The sequence below is a fragment of the Dama dama genome, chromosome 9, assembly GCF_033118175.1.
Source record: "Dama dama isolate Ldn47 chromosome 9, ASM3311817v1, whole genome shotgun sequence".
Classification (NCBI taxonomy): domain Eukaryota; kingdom Metazoa; phylum Chordata; class Mammalia; order Artiodactyla; family Cervidae; genus Dama; species Dama dama.
Window position 1 is genome coordinate 63,352,370 of NC_083689.1, and position 21,106 is coordinate 63,373,475.

The 21,106-nt window shown below is 49.4% G+C and overlaps 1 protein-coding gene across 3 annotated transcripts in view; it reads left to right on the forward strand.

The window, feature by feature from the left end:
• Window positions 1-21,106, forward strand: part of PPARGC1B (PPARG coactivator 1 beta) — a 117,557-nt gene that overhangs the window by 68,050 nt on the left and 28,401 nt on the right. For 2 of the 3 annotated variants that reach the window (XM_061151709.1, XM_061151710.1), the window contains exons 2-3: window positions 13,731-13,904; window positions 15,148-15,234. In XM_061151709.1, coding sequence (XP_061007692.1) covers window positions 13,731-13,904; window positions 15,148-15,234 — 261 coding nt within the window. The remainder of the gene's footprint in view (window positions 1-13,730; window positions 13,905-15,147; window positions 15,235-21,106) is intronic. The other variant, XM_061151711.1, reaches the window with a different exon arrangement.

Genomic DNA, 21,106 nt, shown 5'->3' on the forward strand with positions numbered 1-21,106 from the left:
AAGGTATGATTTGCTTGACAAAGATTCACTTTACACACCCGGTGAACACACTTCCACAATGGACAGGTTCACCTGTGGCTGGAGAGCGCCGGTGCCTTGGGCCTGGGGGACGTGAGTGAGTGGGCCCTTGCTGACCACATGACCAGGGACGGCCTGCTGGGGCCAGAGAGAATCCGTTTCCCACCAGCTTTATCTGGGAGCCATGGGTCTGGGTTTCTCATCATCTGACCTCTGTGAAATATATTTCCTTAAGGGAATAAATGGATGCAAAAGGACACCCCCCCTCCCCCTGCCCAGGAAAGGCGGGTGCATGAGAGGAAGGCCTTGCAGGACTCATAGCATCGTGAGGCAGAGCTGCCTGAACTGACCTGGGAAACTGGAGTTCTGCTCCCCGGGCCCACCTCCACCCATCCCACAAAGGTCTAGTGAGCACCTACTCTGTGCCTGACACTGTCCCAGGCATCGGGATTCAACAGAGGACAGGCCTGGGCCTCTGCTCTCCTGCAGCTGGTATTCTGGAGGGGACAGAGTCCCTGGGTTTATGCTGTGCATAACACACGGGGACGTGATCCATGGCAGGTTAGGGGTTGGGGAAGGCCTCTCACTGAGACCCAGCGCTGGATAAGTAACCTGGGACCAGGCAAGACAGACACAGGTGTCACAGGTGGAGAGCCCCAGCTGAGAGAGTTTCACTCCAGGAGAAGAAGGCCGCTGTGTCCGCAGCATGGGAAGGGTGAGAGGGCCCAGGAATGCGCGAGAGGAGGCAGGCCCAGGCCGCGCCAGGCCTCATAGGCAGGTGAGGACTTTGTGTTTTTGTCAAGGGCGGTGACAAGTCGGGGAAGGCTCATACAAGTGCAGGAGGGTGAGCAACGGCCCCTAGTCTCAGCTGTGCCTCCAGCTCCCTGGGGATGGTGGGCGAGCCCCAACTTTGGCGGTATCTTCTGTGGTCTACACAGCACCTTCTTACCTGGGCTTCCTGAGCCCATAAAGACCCTCCAACATTTACATTCTGCTTTGCAAAGTCATGTTACCTCCCCGAGTCTTAGCTTCTTCATCGGTACCACAGGGGAATACCCGCTTTGCTGGTAGTAGATACCACCTACTTGGAAAGTGGCTTCTTAGTCTGAGATTTCAAATGAACCCGGTAAAGCCTTTAAATTGCCGACAAAATAGCATATGTGAATAATAGGTATGAGTGTGTGGGTATGGGGGAGTATAAAATTCACATGCAAAACGTAATGTCATCGTAATTCTAATATGGAAGAAAGAAACAGAAATTTGGCTTCCTGTGTATTTGGTTTTTGCCAAGCTCGTAATGTTGAATTCACTCAGGTTAAACAGGAGTGTGATGCGTTGCCACGGTGTAGTTTTTAGTTAATAAAAATGGAAAACCTAATTAATTAGCTCCCTCATCATCCCTCCCACTTCAAAGCCCAGGGCGCTGGCGGGATGCGGGGGTGGAGAGCATGCAGGGGGTTCCCCAGGGAGCCCAGCGTGGGAACCACAGGACCAGATGGGCTGTGAGGCCCTTCCCGGCTCCCACGCTGCGCAGCAGCCCCAGCAGGGGCAGTTGTGGGCTGTGCGTTGCTGAGTCATCTCTCCCTCCGCGGTCTGTGTGTATTGGCTGACGATCTGAGGCTGCTGTGTTGGTGGCTGAGCCCTGGCCTGGGTTCTTGGGAAATTGACTTCACTCCCTGCCCGCTGGGCTGGGGGATCCTCAGCTCTTCTCTGCTCCCCCAACTCTCCCCGTGGTCTCCTCTCTGCTTGAACCTCCGGGGGCCAGCCACCTTGGGGCTGCCCTTCCAGAGTGGGAGTGATGCTCCCTGGCACGACAGCACGGCCGCAGTCAGCCCCGGGCAGCTGGGGGCTGGAGATGTGAGCGGGCACCTTGCTGGCCCGGTGGGCGTGACATTTCCTCTAATGCCACGAAGGGGCTGCCTGACCTTCACTCTCACGCCAGGCCCCTCTTTCGCCTCTTTCTGGGTTATTTATAACAGTGTCAACAGGCAGAAGGGCTTCTCAGCTCAGCTCTGGCCCAGCTCCCCCCGGGTCTCCTGCCAGCCACGGCAAGGGACACATAAATAGAAGCAAAGAACATGGACACTGTAGGACCCCAGAGAACTCCTCCACAAGGAGTGGGCCAGGCACTTTATTTTGGGTCTCTGGAACTTTTAGCATTTATTTTAATTTTATTGTAGTAAAATATGCATAAGATAATATTGCCCATTTTTAAGTGTACAATTCAGTGGCATTAAGTACATTCACGGTTTTGTACAGACAGCACCACTATCCATTTCCAGGTGTTTCTTTATCCTTCTCGCATCTGATAGCTAACACATGCCAGTCCCTCCTTCCCTGCCCTTGAGCCTATTCTGATTTTGAGGGAACCCCAGAAAATGTGATGGGGAAGGAGAGCGATCCTGCAGTGTGATCAGGGATTTGGGGGGTCGCCCGTTTCAGCTGCAAGGAGTGGTGCTTTCCTCAGGCTCACTGTAGCCCTCTGCCTTCCTTCCCGTCCAGTAAAGGAATCAGAATGGGAGAGGAGGTCCTGCTTAGAAAATCTATTCATTTAGCAAACTTCACTCCTTTCTTTATGAATCAGGCAAGTTTCTTGCAACTCACCTCAAAGCTGAATGCTGCCCACCATTGTCATGGACCATTTACGACCTTTGATAAAAATGTAATAACAGTTCCTCACCTATAGATTGCACTTTAGAGTCCCAAATGCCTCACTGGATAGGACTGGAATACCTAGGGTTATGGGCTCCATTGTAGAGATGTGGAAACTGAGGCCCCAGAGTGAAGATCTAGGACACGATCTGATCTCATTTCAGTCACCAGAACATACAGTAACTCATTCTCATTAGGATTAGGGGGGATTACGGTGAGGCAAAGGAGACACTTGGCTCAGGCACAGAAGTTGAGATGACAGAAAGTTCAGTAATCAAGTCATATTTTAATGCAACACTTTAAATATATTGCAATATAGTTAATGTGTTAGTTAATTTGTTAATAGTCGATACCAAAATATCCATTTTGAATATAATAATATCACATCTTTAAAGGCAGGAAGACTGCCATGCAGAGCCAAAAAGTCTGAAGCAAAAGGAAAAGTCTGTACCACTGACCTTGTCTTTATTTAGAGTTTTGATGTTTTGCTCATCCTGGATTGGGGGGTGGGCATTAAATTTTATTGTTTTCACAATATTACATTAAATATGATCTGTCTCGATTGCTGGATGTTTGGTGCCCGAGGTTGGTACCTCCCACACCTCAGCCTAATCCCAGCCCTGATTCCACCTTCCAGAGTCTGTGCCCTCCTGTGACAGAGGATCCCCTCCCTCCCAGGTCCCCAGGCCTCAAGTCCTCGTATGCCAGGGCTTTTAACCACTACCGAGGGTGGCATTTGATCCTTGCCATCTATTTTTGTGCCTGCCCTTCAGTGACTGATAAAATGTTGCTCTGGGTAGAGCCGATGTGTTGAAATGGTGAGTGTCAATGTCAGGTGGCTTACGTGATCGTGTATCTTCATTCTTGACCTCTCAAAGGGACCTGGAACCAGGGAAGAAAAGGAGCTCCTGGTGCTCTTGCCCTCACAGAGTAGGACAAAAATCATTATCGGGTAACTGAGGCTGCCAGGCAGTTAGGCCTCGTCTCAAGACTCTATGGAATAGATGTCCAGGTTGCATTCTCTTGCTCTTGTGCACCACCCTTTACAGTTTACAGCGTGCTTCCACATGGCTCTCACTTTGTTTATTGAGCAGCCACTACATTCTGGGCATTCTGCTAGGTGCTGAGGAAACAGCGGGGAACAAGCTTCTGCTCTGATGCAACTCCTAGCTGGGGGAGGTGACATATACAAGTAGATACATGGAAAACGGGGAAGAGTTCTAGAGAGGGGTGCTGCCGATGGTTACACAGCAGTGTGAATACACTAATGCCACCGCATTGCCCAGTTAAAAATGGTTAAAATGTAAAGTTTTATATTATGTATATTTTACTACAATTTAAAACAATTACCGGCAAAGGTGGTGAGGGGGACATCAGAGAACGAAAAGTGCTAACTGAGGAACTTGGAGCAGGTGACGGGAGAGAGATGGGCAGCCACTTCAGGATACAGTGGTCAGCAAGGCTGGTCTCAGAGGGACACTTAATCTGGGCTGGGGCTGATAAGAAAGGACCAGCTGTGCACAGATCAAAGCGAGAGAAGGCTTCCCAGGCCGAGGGAGCTGCCGGCACAGAGGCCCCAGGGTGGAAACTCAAGCCATACAACCGTTCTGTGTTGCAGGCTGGTCCTTGGAGATGGAAAGAGGCTAGGGGATGCCCTGCAACTAGCAGGTGATGAGCCAGGGCCAGCTCTTCCTCAACCATTCTTAACGACAGGTGGATACCTGCACACACTTCACAGTTTACAAAGCGCTTTTCCTGCCGCTTTCCTTTGAATTCAAGAGGCCCTTGAATTCAAGTGCAGAAAATTGATAGCAATTGTAGGGGAACACAGTGTGCGAATGGCACTGCCCCTGGAACACCCTCACTCACTCGTTCACTCGTGTCACAGAGTATACATTATGCTTTAAAAATAAACAAAACACCACCTTTCCAAGCCAGGGGCAACCTGTGCCGGCTGGCAGGTGCCAGGATGGGTGGTGGGGCACTAATGGCATCCCCTAAGACCTTGGTGCCAGCCACCTGCCAGGACATCCAGGAGCTGCTCCACCCCAGGCCGCCTCACTCAGGCACAGCTCTCAGAGATCTTAGGGATCTCAGTTGGCAAAGGGGCTGCTGGAAGGCAACAGGGAGAAAGAAAGGATATGACTAAGATAACACCTGTCCCAGGAGACTTTCTGCCTCAGTGTCCTTATCTGCAAAATAAGAGTCTTCTGTCTCTGGAAATGTTTCCGTAGGCTCCTCCAGTGCCTAAAGCCCCAGTTCTGGGAGTCCATTGTAGGGATTAATTTTCTGTGCTTTTGAGGCTGTAATCCACGTATAATAGTCACCTTATCTGATAAAGAGTGGGAACTACAGCTGGGGGTTGGAGGGGTAGGTCGAGGGCCAGAGAGGGGAATTCCTCAGACAAAGTCAGTGAAAGCACAAAACCATAAAACCTAATACCTACCGTGGTTGTTTAATGAAGCCATATGGCATGCACATTCATTATTGCCAGTCTTTGCTCTGGGACTGCTTGTGCTGCTGGCACTGAAATCCCCAGCTCTCTCTCCTGCCTAGTCCACACCCACACTGCCAGGGCTCCTATTTCCAGACTGGGGATGCACTCAAGTGGATTAAGAATTTAGACTCTCTTCAAGCAATCTAAGTGCAGAGTTCTTCAGATTCTTGCCAATGTCTTCCTAATCTTCTACTATCAATTCACCCACACATAATTTGACAGCAGGGTTTTTGTGTTTCTTTTCAAGAAAAAAAAAAAAAAAAACAGCTCAACTTTATTGACTCCTTCCATAGCCTTCAACTTAGTTTCCATTGCAGTCTTTTCTCTTATTCTTATATTTTCTCTTGATGAACCATTTCATTAAAGTTTGTAATTATCAGAATTCCTTGGTGGTTCAGTGATTAGGACTGCATACTTCCACTGCTGTGAGCCTTGTGTTTGACCCCCCAGTTGGGGAACTGCAAGCTCTGCAGTGTGGCCAAATAAACAAATATTTAAAAAAAATAATAAAATTTGTAATGATTGGAATTCCCTGGTGGTCCAGTGGTTAGGACTCTGCGCTTTCACTGCAGAGGGCACGGGTTTGATCTGGTCTGGGAACTAGGATCCCGCATGCCTCATGGCACAGTGAAAACAAAAAAGTCTGTAATTATAGTTGTGTTTGGGAGAAAACACAACCGACACTGAACAAAAAACCCAGCTACTGGAGGCAGGTGTGTAGATGACCTGGAGGGTTGTCTCTGAGACACTGGGGCACCGTGGGCCTTAGTAATGTGTGTTGTTACAGGAGGGATTGAAGAGTGTGTATTAACTTGGTCTGTTGCTTAGGGAAGCGTCTGTTGTACCAGAGGCCTAACGGCCTGATTAGGATAGGTTTGATGGCAAGGTTTCAATTGGCGCTTCGAAATATCAGGGACCCCACCTCCTCCATCCTGTTCACCTGTCTACCAATCAGAGCTGCCTTCTCAAGGTCACTGGTAACTAACTTGTCATCCTCCCTGGTTGTCTGGGTCTGGCCTGGCCTTGTAGCCCAGTTCTGAGCCCTGGACCTGTTTTGCTCTCTGGGCTGGAGGACCCACTCCCACCAGATCTGGTGATCTTCCATCAAATCACCTTACGCTAATCCCTGAGTGGTCAGCTGTGTGGCTGGGGGTTGGGACCTGGTTGAAAAGGGTTGAGCATCACTGAGTTTGCACTTGGCAAGCCTGGGACTGATGCTTTCGTGTGGAAAGGGCCTCTATGACATTTTGAGACACTTAGCCTTGAGTGTCTTGGTGGAAGATCCTTTCAATGGTCTGATTTATCTTTAAGCTCAGAGTGTTTTTTTCTTTTAGGCTGGGCTCAGAGCGCCTGCATTTTCTACTTATTCTTCCTGGAGCTTAATTTTGTGTCTATGACTCCTGAGTCTTATTTCAGAGGAGGCTGGTAGTATTTCTTTGTGGTCTAAAAATCAATTACTTTCCCTACTATTCTCCTGGAAGCATCTTTAGGAATTTTGCACTAATTTGGAAGACAGTGGGAAGATTAGATTTTTTCCTTTTGGTTGTAAGAGAGATGAATCAATTATAACTTTTTCATTGGTAGATGATAAACTCCAGCTGGCACCTAATCTGGAGAGGAAACTTATTCACTCACATATTCGTGAAAAACAGGGAGTAGACTGGCTTCAGGCACAGCTGGATCCAAGTGTTTACATTGTTTTCTCAGGAATACATCTCTCTTTGCTTCTTGACTCCGCATTCCCTGTGCTGGCTTCATTCTCAGGAAGAAGCAAAAATGGCTCTCAGTGTCTCCAGAATTACATTCAAGCAGCTGGGCACCCTTGTCCAAATGCTACAGCACATTCCTGGTGTTCACCCTGAACCACCACTGTGAACCAGTTGCCCTGATCACTGGATGAAACCCTTTAAATTGGCCAGACTATACTCACCTGGACCGACTGGATTGGGAGGAGGGATGACGTCCCCAAGGAAGATCAGTGGGCTGCCATCATTAGGAAGGGGAATGGCTGGGAGGCCAGCCAAATAGCAGAGGTGGGAGGAGAAAAAGGAAAACATCTTTACGGTGAAAGGACTCTGTGGGGACTTCATACATGCTTACTTCCCTCCCTTCCTAGAAGGCAAATAGAGGCACAGGCTCATAGGTCTAGTCTATGGATTAGCAGTGGCCATGAAGGCTCCTCATTGCAAATGCTTGGGGCTCATTGGGAAGTAGAGCCATGTTTGATTAGTGGTGTCTGCTACAGTTAGGGAGGCAGGAAAGGTGAGCCCAGTGCTAGATACCCGCACCCCTAATAGATCTCATGCCCAATCATTTAAAAGGGAAAACTTGCCTGAGACCGTCTAATACAACTTTGTCAGTGATGGAGGCTCCAAGCTGGCAGTAGGGCAGTACTTAGGACGTCCAAGATGGCGGTCAAGAAGTGTGTGAGGCCCGGAGGGAGCCAGTGTGGTCTGTCTGTTAGGGCAAGATCATCCTCCAAGGGAAACCATGAGCCACGGTAACACTGGAGTGGGGGCTGCTGCAGGCTGAAGGAACACAGGATTGAGGGCATCAGCAGGTTTAGGACTGAGGGGATAGGTCAGGAGACAAGTTCTCCAAGCATTGACCTTCTGAGAGGCCCTGCTGTCCCCATCAGTGCAGTGGGAACATTGACCACTGCCTACCTTCCTGCCTCTTGGGAAGGTATCGATGAGGCTATAGCTGTGAATGTCACTTGAATGTCAACTATAAGTGCTCTATGACCACCATTCACTGGGTGTCTGACACATGCCAGACCTGAGTCTGACCTGTGTTGTTTTATCTTTGTAAGGACACTGTGAAGTAGGATTCTTTTATTATCCCCATTTTGTTGATAGAAACTGAGGCTACAAAATTTAGGTCCTGACCTCGAAGGATGAGTGTTAGTAACCAAGCCAGGCTTAGCCCTTTGTCCTTCTTGTCTGGGCCTCTTTCCATGTTAAGACAGACCTTCCTTCTGTACCTTTGTTTCCCCCTCCATAAGTTTCATTTATTCATTCTGCCTTCATCCCAAAGTCTATGTGAATCACAGAAACTAGATAAGTACAAAATTGTATCAACCGCTTGAGCACGATGGGTCCATTGGGTCTGTGTGTTTCATATTCTCTTTTTCAGAGGGGGCAGTGAGAACCCGATAGAGGGGGCGACCCACTGAAGGAGGCATAGTGACTGCGGGCAGGCCCAGCACCCAGGTTCTTAGTGCAGCCGCCCCTCCCCCTCTCCCGCTTCCTTCCACCAGGTCTAACTCTGAGAATGTGCTCTGGGCCAGGCACGCTAAGCTAGGCGATTTGCTGATTGTAGTCAGGGAAGTGGAGCCACCAATTTTTCCTGCAGATGCATTCTTTCTTAAACAGGGAATCGATTTCCAACAAGATGCACAAGCTTCCAATGAAGGCACTTATGTGAACCTGGATGAAACACCATTAATCCATTGCCAGGGGTGTTTATCTCCCTGGCTTGGGGCAGCCTCAGCCTGCTTAGATACAGGGTGTGATGTTGCTGGAGGAATGGGTACAGATGATGCAGCAGCCAGAGGTGTTCCTGCCGCAGTGGTATAAGCAGACTTGTGGGGACCATGGGGGGCTGTGTGCCTGTGGTGGGGACCATGGGGGGCTGTGTGCCTGGGGCCAGCGCACAACACAGCACATGTGGCCCCAGGCCTGTCCCTGCTCAGCTACAAACTAACCCTGTGACTTGCGTCTTTCTCAGACTTTTCCCAAAGCTCTGTCTCCCCATCCGTAAATGGGAATGCATGTGTGTATGCTCAGTCGCTAAGTCGTGTCCGACTCTTTGCAACCCCAAGGACTGTAGCCTGCCAGACTCCAGAATCCCCTGTCCATGGGATTCTCCAGGCAAGAGTACTGGAGTGGATTGCCATTTTCTCCTCCAGGGGATCTTCCCGAGCCAGGGACTGAACCTGTGTCTCCTGTGGCTCCTGCATTGGTAGGAGGATTCTTTACCACTGTGCCACCAGGAAAGCCCATAAATGGGAGGAAATGATTGGAAAAGTTCCTTCTCACCTTCAGAAGCAGGATGTCAGACAATGGCACAGGCTGTGTAGGGAACCAGGAGACCCAGGGTCCGAATCTCAGTTTTACATTTCTGGGACCCTGGGTGCTATGGGTTGAACTGCATCCTCCATGCGAAGATATGTTGGTCTCCTACTCCCCAGTACCTAAAAATAAGGCCTTGTTTGGAGATAGGGTCTCTAGTACAGAGGTTATCGAGTTAAAATGAGGTCATCAGGGTGGGCCTAATCTAGGGAAGTTTGGACACAGAGCCTGGCATGAGTAGGAGGAAGATGATGGGGAGAGACACAGGGAGAAGACTCCATCCACTCACCAACAAGAGAGGCCTCGGAAAGCCCCAATCCTGCCAGCATGTTGATCTCAGGTTTCCAGCCTCCAGAACATGAAGGCAAAATATTTCTGTTGTTTGAGCCACGCAGTTTGTGGTGCTCTTACGGCAGCCCTGGCAGACCAATACAAGTGACGGGATCTCCGAGTTTCCTGGTTAGTGGTAACAAGGGGACAGTGACCCCTGCCCTGCAGTGCTGTTAGAGGAATCCAATGAGAGAATGCAGATGAAGTTCTTGGCCTGATCCACAGTGTATAGATGGCACTCCTGTGCTCTGACGCCCCTGCCTCCCACCGTTCTGAGTGGGGCCTACAGGAGCCGGCTGCTTTAGAGGCCCTTTAGGTGACCTGAGGCACCCCTCCAAAAGCCTCTCTACATATGGAGAGGGCCAGAGAAGTCACTATTAATGCAACACTTAATGGTTTTTAGCTAGAGAGTGGCCTCAGCCCTAATCGACAAGGCCGCGAAGCTGAGGTTTCTTTATTTTTATGTCCTAGGTACACTCTGAGTGTGTCGAGCTGCTCTGTAAATCAATAAGTGCAGTGGTCATGGCCACTTGATGGCATTTTATAAAGGCAGTGGCATGGCTTTCATAGGAGGGATACTCATTGGATGACCCTGAGCTAATCCATTATCCTCCTTGGACCTCAGTTTCCATATGTGCCAAATGAAGGCAAGTCAGAAGTTCTTAGCTGCGTCTACGAGGCCTAGAGGTTAAGTCTGAATTCCTTGCACACACATGCGTTGTGCACACATACCATATCTTGTTCTGGAAGGGGTCTCCTGACTTGTCGACAATGACCTGCATGCTCAACCTCTTGGGGTGGCTGGTTCCTTGCTGGTCTGGAATTCTGGAACTCTGATTTAAAAGTTGTTTATAAGATTCAAGAGGCGATTCTTAGAGAGGTGGCTGCTCTGAGTTACTAGGATGGGCTGATTCTGGAATATATAAAGAAAGAGCTCCCCAGAGAGCTTATAGGTGGGGGCTTTGCTGGCCAGTGAGGTGCCAGTTGCCCAGCATCTTTGTGTCTCTGCTTTTGGCCTTTCCTCCTGCTCCGCAGGCCCTCAGTGCAGTCCTCCCAGCCCTCCCGCCTGCGTCTCTACTGGAGACTAGTCAGTCTAGCCCATCTGCTTGCTTCTACACTGGCCCCACCCCTACCATGTGCATGCTTGTGTGCTAAGTCGCCTCAGTTGTGTCTGACTCTTTGCAGCCCTATGGACTGTAGCCCGCCAGGCTCCTCTGTCCATGGGGATTCTCCAGGCAAGAATACTGGAGTGGGTTACCATGTCCTCCTCCAAGATGTCTTCCCAACCCTGGGATCGAATCCCCACATCTCTCATGTCACCTGCATTGGCAGGCGGGTTCTTTACCAGTAGTGCCACCACCCTCGATGATACTTGGCGTAAGGCCCCAATCCATCCAATCCCTACTTGAGCGGGCCTCCACGGCCTCTCTGAAGGCATCCTCTCCCTCCCGCTACTCCAGGGCTGAGCTGCAGCCTCACTGGCCTGTGGTCAGTGCCCGCCGCTCTAGGCTTGGTCCCCACCTGGATCTCCGCCTAAAACCTCCACATCTTCAACTGCCTGGCTCCTCCTTCACATCTCAAACCAGACATTGGCTTCTCCAGGAAGCCTTTGGTCAACCCCATCTGAGCAGATCCCCCTCCCCGTCTTGTCCTCCATCAGTGCACCTGGTTTGTTTCCGTTGTGGCACTAACACAACCTGTAATGAAATATGTTTGTGTTTTCTTTTCCCACTGAGATGGCAAATCATGAAGGAAAGCACTGAGTCTTACACATCACAGGGCCCGCCTTATAGTAGCATGTAATATAATGTTTGCAGGCCCCCGCTATCATGCATGGCTCATTTAAATACTGACAAAACCAAGTGCCAGTGAGGGCATGGAACGGTAGGAACTTCCATACCACCTGTGGGAGTGTGCAATGCCACAACCACACTGGAGAGCAGTTTCTCAGGCAGGTTTTATTAAGGCACACCGATGCTCTGGAGAAGGGAATAGCAGCCCACTCCAGTGCTCTTGCCTGGAGAACTCCATGGATGAGGAGCCTGGCAGGCTGTAGTCCCTAGGGTTGCAAAGAGTCATACACAACTGAGCACGCATGCACAGACACTTACCATATGAGCGAGCAATTCCACTCCTAGATACTCACCCAAGAGAGAGAAAATTGTATGATGTGTGAGTCTTTATCATGCAAAGACTTGTACACAAGTACTGTAGGCTTGTTCATCACAGCCCCAAACTGAAAACAAACCAAATATCCATTTAGAACAGGCAAGACCGCTGTACCCCCATGAGCCAACTCAGTAGGGGAGGAGGAGGCAGCCCCAGGAGACGGCTGAGAATCCTCACCAAGTGACACAGGGCTTAATTCCCATGAGTGTTGAACACATGTGGCTTGGAGGAAGACCGGGCAGATAGAGGGCAGGCATGGGTGGGAGTGTCCCTGGAGTTGCACTCTCTGGACACGTGCTACCTGGCCTGAAAGCAGGGACTGGCTGCTTGCGAGAACCGGCCTTGCTGCTGCCTGGGTGTACAGGATTCTTACAAAATGCCAATTAAGACATTTGACCCAAATTCGGATAAAAGCCTTTTTCCTGTGTCAAGTTGAGCTAATAATATACATTTATTCATAATTTATGAGGCCTAGTAAGTGGTAACAATTAAGGAAAAGGCCTGGATAAAACCTATTTCTCTTCAGTGTCACGCAGGCCTCTTTCTGTTCTCGAAGGAGGTTCCACCCATCTCTGCCTGCCATGAAACTCTGCTGTTTTATATTATTTTTTAAAATTTGTCACCATTCCTGCTTGCTGCCATTTATTGAGCACTTACCAAGCCAAGTTATAGCATTGCCTTATTTAATATTAACTGTATGAGGCAGGTGTTATTGTCCCATTTTACAGATGAGATAGTTGAGCTTCAAAGAGGTGAAGGGTCTTGCCTAAGGCATCACAGCTGGTACATGGGGATTGTGATTCATAGATGCTGGACCCCAGTGTCTATGGTATCCTGTTTCTGTGTCAGCCTCCCCCAACTCAGGCTGTTTCTGAATCTGCAAGGTACCCTTCTATTGGTAACTTTTTTTTTTTTTTTAATTTCTTGGTTGCTCCCAGTGGTGTGCAGGATCTTAATTCCTTGCATTGGAAGCTTGGAGTCTTAACCACTGGATGCCGGGAGAAGTCCCTTGGTAACTGTTAAACCTGGGAGGCCAGGGTGAGAAAGTAATCACTTTCTGAGTCTGTCGTCTGGGTTAGGCTGAGAACCTGCATTGTTTCCATCGGGTTCCCAGGTGGTGCTGCCTCTGCTGGTCCTGGGACCACACTCTGAGAAGCACCAGTTTCGTCGGTGCTATTACCAGGTCCTTCCTGACTCTCTTCTACCCCACCCCCCACTTATGGCCTTCTAGACCTCCTATGTACTGGCACTGTGTTCTCATATATATTATCATGAACAGTGTGTGGCTTGAGTCTGTCTCATTCTTTTTACACATGTGGGATAGTATTTTACCTGCTGATGTTCTGCAGTTTAGATTTAACATGGTATGGAGAACATACATAATGCCCTCATTCTTTTCAACAGCACTGTAATATCCCATGATATAGATGGTTAGAGTTTTACTTACCTATTGTCTGCTGATGGGTGATCTTCTACCTTTTTAAACAAGACAATTATTTCTGGGAACCTGGGTGAGTGTTTTTCTAGAATGCAGCCATCACTCAGTGATGTCAGTTCTTGCTTTTTGTTGTTTCATTATTCATATAGAAGGGTTGTTGCCTTCTAGAAATCCCCTTTCAAATGGGAACAGTTATAGAAAGGAGTAGATCTCTATTTATAGGTTGTAATCGAGTTTTCAACCAAATATTTCTGGGAAGAGATAAGAGGTCCTATGTGGGCAGAGCTTTGAGGGATGTAAAGGAGTGTGGAGGAGAAAGGAAGATATAGCAGGCAGGGGCATTTGTAATGCTAGAGCCTGACCTACCTCCTGGTAGCTTCAGCAGTTGCAAGAGGATGAGGTAGATCTTTCCATTTCTTGGTCACTTGGCAAAATCAGGCCCTAGACAAAGGCAGCCAAGGGTTCAGACTGGCAGCATCCTAAGTAGGAAGGTCCCTTCTTGGGTCTAGCCAGGCTCAGCTCTGACCCACCTCCTTTCTACCTGTCTCCTCAGGGTGGGGGATCTGGGGAGGAACAACTCTGCGCTGACTTTCCCGAGCTCGACCTCTCCCAGCTGGATGCCAGCGACTTCGACTCAGCCACCTGCTTTGAGGAGCTGCAGTGGTGTCCAGAGAACTCTGAAACCGACCCCAGCGAGTATAGCCCTGATGACGCAGAGCTCTTCCAGGTATGCCCTCTGAGCCTCACCACCGTCTGCCTCACTGTGCCTCTCTCTGCCCCTGAAAGCCTGGCTCTGCCCTGAGTCACCTTCTTCTCCACTTGCTCATGCAAAGAAGTCTCTTCATCCACTCCGGCTATTGGGACCCTGTCTGTCGTCCTGGGTCTGCACTTGGTCTTGGGCAGCTCTTGTCCTCTCAGAGGTAGTATTATTGCCTCTGGGAAGTGGGGATCGGGAAGAGCTACTTTCTCCATGCCCCTAGTCAGAACTGAGTCTCTCTGTGAGCCAGAGCGAGTTCCTCCCTTCCTTGAATGATCCCACTGAACTCTTTCCCACTCTGAAGCAAGTGAGATTATCTCCCCATTTTACAGATGAGGAAACTGAGGCTTGGAGAAGTTTAGCTACATGCCTAGGGCGATTTACCCTGTCAGCTGAACTAGATTGAAACGCAGTTTGCCTGCCTCCTAAGCCAGAGCTTTATAATCATGCTGACGCCATAAGGGCTGACACCATAATGGGACTGACTCCCATTCTCTGTGGCAGGACTGTCCCTGTGTGTATATTCAGTCACTTAATTTTATTAACAACTCTCAGACAGGAGTGTATTTATCTCCATATTTCTATTGGTGCCTAGAGGTTCTTTATTTATTTGTTTTTTCTTTATTTTTATTAAAAAAAAATTAAAATTGGAGGATAATTGCTTTACTGTGTTGTATTGATCTCTGCCGTACAACAATGCAAATCAGTCATAATTATATATATATATATATTCTCTCCTTCTTGAGCCTCCCTCCCCCCCTCCCATAGAGGGTCTTTAAGAAGAAGCAATGCCAGGACCTGCAGTTCATATCTATGCCTCTTGCCCTGTGAGCCCCAGTCTTGGAGGCACGTTTCGTTTAAGAAGGCCTCTAATGTGGGATAATGTGATGTCTGGGATTTGCTTCAGAATAAAGCAATCCCTGCATGCATTTGCATGTGTGGGTGTGTGGCATGGAGAGTAATAGGTGAAATAAAATTGGCCATGTTGAAGCTGGGTAATGAGTACATTTGGAGTTATTATTCTTCCCTTGAAATATGCTCCTCTATAAACACTGGAGGAAGAATGCATATCTCCCTGTGCCTATCTGACAATATAATAATAATAATAATAGCAATAACAATAACAACAATAATAACATACCATGTGCCACGTCACTGTGTCATGAGCATCCTCTCAAATAGTTCTCCTGATAAATTGTATCATTCCTTCTAGAAATGTTTATGGAGCTCCCTATGTGTGTCAGACACTGCATTCAACAGTGGACTCTACGGTCTAGAGGGAAGACTGACCCTAGATCAGGTAATACATAGACAAACAGTGGTCACTAGGGACATGGGCACAATAAGAATTAACCTGGGATGAGGAGCATCTGAAGAAACTGGATGGTCAGGAAAGTCCTTTCTAAGAGGAGATGCTTCAGCTGAAGGAGGACAAAGGAGCCTCATGATGATCCCAGAGCCAAGAAGCAGGAAAGCTTGCTGTGTTGGGGAACCGAAGGGCTGGAGGACAGTAGCTAAAGGGAAAGTGTCAGGAAATGGGGGGTGGGGATGGGCTAGGCAGGGGCCAGATTATGCATGCTCTTCTGGGTCATATGAGTGAAAGTGATAGCCGCTCAGCTGTGTCTGACTCTTTGCAACCCCATTGTCTATAACCCACCAGGCTCCTCCGTCCATTGAAGTCTCCAGGCAAGAATACTGGGGTGGGTTGCCATGCCCTTCTCCATGGGAACTTCCTGACCCAGGGATAGAATCTGGGACTCCTGCATTGCAAGCAAATTCTTTACTGTCTGAGCCACCAGGGAAGGAGTTGGATTTCCCCCAAGATTATTCTAACCTATCAGTAAAAAAAACTATCAGTAACCCATTTTACAGATGAGAAAAGTGATGCTTAGAGAGGTTAAGTAACTTGCTCAAGGCCACACAGTTAGGAAGGGTCAGTGTGTTTACTCTAATGTAGGAACCCAGCCCCCTCGCTGTTGTATGAGGATCAGCAGGACTGGGCTCTGGTTCTGGCTCCTTCTGCAGCCTCCATTCTTTCTCACAACAATGGGGTAAGCTGCACTCTGCTATTTCCTCCCTCAGAGTGGGGCCACCTTCGAGGAAACACTTTCAGGTTATGGAGAACTGATGAGCGAGAGGGATTTGGATGCTGCCTAAAGACCATCCCTGATAGCTCAGATGGTAAAGAATCCGCCTGCAATGCAGGAGACCTTGGTTCGATCCCTGGGTCGGGAAGATCCGCTGGAGAAGGGATAGGCTACCCACTCCAATGTTCTTGGGCTTCCCTTGTGGCTCAGCTGGTAAAGAATCCACCTGCAACGTGAGAGACCTGGGTTGGATCCCTGGGTTGGGAAGATCCGCTGGAGAAGGGAAAGGCCACCCACTCCAGTGTTCTGGCCTAGAGAATTCCATGGACTGTTATAGTCCATGGTGTCGCAAAGAGTTGGACACAACTGAGTGACTTTCACTTAGCAATTTAGCAGCTTAAAGACCATCCGCACCCAAACTGTACAGGCCCCGCCTACTCAGAGACCGGCCAGACCCAGTAGTAAGCTCCTGCCAGGAGCCTGCTATGTGCATGAAACGGCCTCAGACACAGGTCAGCCTGGTGTGGCCCTTGGGCTCTGCACAGCAAGGAAGGCAGAAGAATCTCCAGAGATGGTCAGGACTGTGGTGGAACTCTGCATACCCTGCCTCTCTACCCTTCTTGCCCTGCATTCCATAACCTGCGCCACCCATCACACCCCAGTGCCCCCTCTGTGAGGGTGATTAGATGATCAGTGCCTGATTCCTCCCCGGCCCCCTCCCCACCCCTGGAGCTTGGGGGCTGATACAACACTGTAAATTGTCATGGTCCCAGGCTGTGCACAGAGACTGGCACTTTCTTTGGGCTTAAAAAAATATTTATATGAATACATCCTTCAACACCCAGCTGTCATGTTAGCTCTCCTCAGGCAGGTGGTCAGTCACTTCCTCTCTGGGCTCCCGTCCTGTGCATGCATGTGACCTTCAGAATTCAAGCTCCTTGAGGACAAGCAGTATTTTGTTCTTCTGTGAGGCCCTTGCACATTGAATTGAAAAGACTCGGTCATAGGTGTTGAATGAAGAAACTGATTGCAATGTTTTCTTTCCTGCCAAGGGCCAGACATGACCCATTCTGAAGTCCTTGAGCTGGAATTCAGAGCCCAGAGGTTCTAATATGCCCTGCCACTGACTGGGACAGAGTCCTCATTTGACCAGCGGCAGTCGTATAGCCATGCTGCCTTGTGTCAGAGCCATGTTCTCACAAGTCAGGTGGCACCATTGCTATGGAAACAGACGGGAGAGTGGAGAACAGCTATCCTTACAAGAGCTGACAACTGCCCCCGGAGGCAGGGACAGTACCTTCTGTTTGTGTGCCCAGAGTACTGGGGCCAGGGCCACAGTAGGCTAAACTTAGTAAATATTTTTGGAGGAGGCAGGCGTTTGGTTCTGTCACGGTGTGCCGTGTGGCCTTGGGCTAGTACCTCCTCCCTGTTGGGCCTCAGTTTCCCTGGGTGAGAAATGAGGAAAGAGCACGGATTAGATCAGCGGTCCTTAATCTGTTGTAGGGATAGCGCCACTGGGTCCTTTTTAGACTCCTGTGACATCTGTGGACCTACCCCCAGAAAAAAGGAAGGGAAACTGACTTCCTGTGTTTCCTGCACCCCAGTGAATGGGGGACAATCTCTGAGTGTTCTTCTGCCCCTGGGAGCCTGAACTCTGTTCTGTTGTCATTCCCTCAAGCCCCTCTAGGTGCTCAGAATGAAGGTTCTCCCTCTGGTTTCTTGAAGGTTCCTTTTTCTCCAGCCTCAGAGCGCTCAGGAAGATTGGGGGTGGGGCCAAGCCTATTAATATCCCTTCCTCAGCTGATTAACTCTCCATTAATTTGCACTCCGTTTCTAAGCAGAGCTGGGAGAGCTGAGCTAATGGGCCTGGAAAGAGGAGAGGGGCGGTGTGGCTCCCTGTGATATCCTGGGGTGCTGGTGGGACCATGCTGAGGGCAGGGCTGGACTCTCTTCCCAGTCAGAGTCAGGACCCCCGACCCTGCCTGGCTGTTGCTAACTGGACCTGCTAAAGGAGGGCTGAGGACAGAGACAGAAGGCCTTCTGTTAGTCATTTTGTTTTTGCCTAACCTGCTGGGGCTCCTTGGGGGTCTCTATCACCTGGTATTCATTTCAGCACCATGCTGAGTACCTAGTAAGTCCTTGATCATCCTCCCTACCTGCTCCCAACTTGCTGTGCAATATTGACAAGTCTCTCCTGGACCTTCATTCCCCCCACCACAAAAAAGAATGGCAAATAGGCTTCCTGGTGAATTCCAACCCAGATGATCCACAGTGTTGCCTGGAGGGTTGGGTTAAGAAAGGGTGTGGACGGAACATTGGGTGTGGGCATGAGGGATTGTAGCACACAAGCAGCATGTTTGACTTCCCTGGTCTCTGTGTGACCCCCACAGGCCCTTCCAGCTCTTGATACTTGTGATAATTCAGAATATCTCTGGGCCTTTTTCCTCTGGCTGTGAAAGTAGGACCCCTCCTTCCTTCCAGTGCTGATGACACTGAATGACTTCTGAATAACTTCCCTCTGGAATGGGTTCTTTGAGACTCTAATCTCCCCAGTGGTCAGAGTTCATTGTTTGGTTCACTCATTCTTCCATTCATCAAATCTGCCTGGAGCCTCCCACGCCCCAGGCATTGAGCTAGGTGAGGAACAATTCACAGAGCCCTTGTGTGGCTGCCTCCAGACCAGCCTCCCTAGTAACCCTTGGAGGGAAACTGACTGGGGATCAGGTCTTCCCCCAAAGCTGCAAGGCTTAGAAATGGGAAATGACTTGCCCAAGGTCACCCTGTCAGTGGTAGAGTGCCCCTCAGTCAACCCCAAGAGTGGTCCTTGAGCCGCAGGTCCAAGATCTTAGCTCCCTATCAGGCTGGACATATTGCTCTGGAAACACAGGTTTGGGGGTCCGGCCTGTGGATGGGGATTTGGGCTGCCACTTGAGCCCTGTTGCATTCCTGAACCGGAGTTCCTGGACCTGCCCTTGGAGCCCCATCCTGGGGGCCCGGGTCAGGCTAAACTGAAACCTTCCTTTGACCTTTCTTTTATTCTTAGCTGTCTTGCAAAGTCACAACCACATTTGTTCTCTTCCCATGTCCTCCTTCGAATTACTCAACTGCTGCACTGGCTGCAAGGCCTGGAACAGATTTAGTGCAGCCAAAAGGCTGTCACGGGATGTGTATTTCAGATGAACTTCCTGAAGAAAGGATAAACAGCCTGACCTGGGATGGGAAAGAGCGCTGGTTAAGACATCATGTGACAGACAGGCCTCCTGCCAGAACAAGCCCAGTAGCTGGGCTTTACTGAGTGGGACGCTCAGTGCCTCACCTGGAAGCAGGGTGATCTCTGTGCAGGGCTGGTGGGCTGGGAGTGTGCATGCTGACCCTCGTGTCAGAGATCTGAGACATCAGGGAAGGAAGCCTGTCAGTTCATCTGTGTGTGCTATGCTCTGTGTCAGCCCTGCCTCTGCCCCGGATTTGCTGTGTGAATGAATGAAATGTACCCAGGGCATGTTGGTCAACCTCCATGAGCCTCAGTTTCCTCAAATACAAAATGGCAATTAGAATAGTACCCCACCCCCCTTTTTTGTGCTGTCTAGGTTTGTCATAGCTTTTCTTCCAAGGAGCAAGCATTTTTTAATTTCGTGGCTGCAGTCACCATCTAACATGACAGTAGAATTTTTGCTGACAAAGGTCCATAGTCAAAGCTGTGGTTTTTCCAGTAGTCATGTATGGATGTGTGAATTGGACCATAAAGAAGGCTGAGCACCAAAGACTTGATGCTTTTGAACTATTGTGTTGGAGAAGATTCTTGAGAGTCTCTTGGACTGCAAGGAGATCAAACCAGTCCATCCTAAAGGAAATCAATCCTGAATATTCACTGGAAGGACGGATGCTGAAGCTGAAGCTCCAATACTTTGGCCACATGATGCAAAGAATCGACTCCTTAGAAAAGACCGTGATGCTGGGAAAGATTGAAGGCTGGAGGAGAAGGGGGTGACAGAGGATGAGATGATTGGATGGTGTCACTGACTCAATGGACATGAGTTTGAGCAAGCTTTGGGAGATGGTGAAGGACAGGGAAGCCTGGCGTGCTGCAGTCCATGGGGTCACAAAGAGTCGGACACGACTGAGCGACTGAACAACAACCCCACCCCCACAAGGGTTATTGTGGGGTTTACCTGAGGCAGTATTTACAAAGCTTTTCTATTTCTTTCATCAGCCAAACTCTTTGTCCCTGGCCTTGGCACTGGGTTTTCACTCTGCCTGGAATCATCTTTCCTCAGCTCTTTGCCTGGCTGGTACCCTCTCATCTTTCAAGCCTAAGTTTCAGTATTAGCTGCTCAGAGCAGCCTTCTTTGACTGCTGTAAATAGCCTATAAATCTTTACCGCATTCTTATTCTGCATCACAGCTTCCTTTTATTTTTTTCCCAAGCTTTCTCACTCTCTGAAATGATCTAGTTTTGTCTCCTTGTTTAACTCTTTTCTCTGCTGGAGGGTAAACTCCATGAGCTACCCATCTGTATCACCAGTCTCCAATCATTGTCAAGCACAGAGTAGTGGTACATGTGTGTTAGGAGAAGGAAGGAGGGGGAAGGGGAGGGAAGGAATTGCGCACCGCCACAGCCATCGTCATCAGCATTACCCCACGCCACTATCGTCACCACCTTCATTATCACCATCATCATCATCATAGCAGGAGTCGTCGTGGTAGAAGCAGTGGTGGTGATGGTAGTAGTAGTAATTGGTGCTTGTTATGTGTCAGGCACTGTTTTCCAAGCATCTTACATATATTAACTCAGTCCTTGACAATAACCTTATGAAGTAGGTTCTGTTGTTACAGTTGGTAAATGTGAGATCTGGGATCCACCCCAGCTCCAGATCCCAAGCTCCTAGCCACCACACTAACTGCCCTGCCTGTCCATGAGTGAATGAGGCTGCAGGCCCTGGGAACCCACAGGGGCATGGTAGCTCTTGTCCTGTTGCTCTGCTCATCACTGTCACGGCTGAACCTTGAAGCTTCCAGTCTTTCTACCAGCTGTCTGGGCCCCACGGTCAGAGAGGCTGACCTGGGCCTGCCAGTGGCATAGACCAGC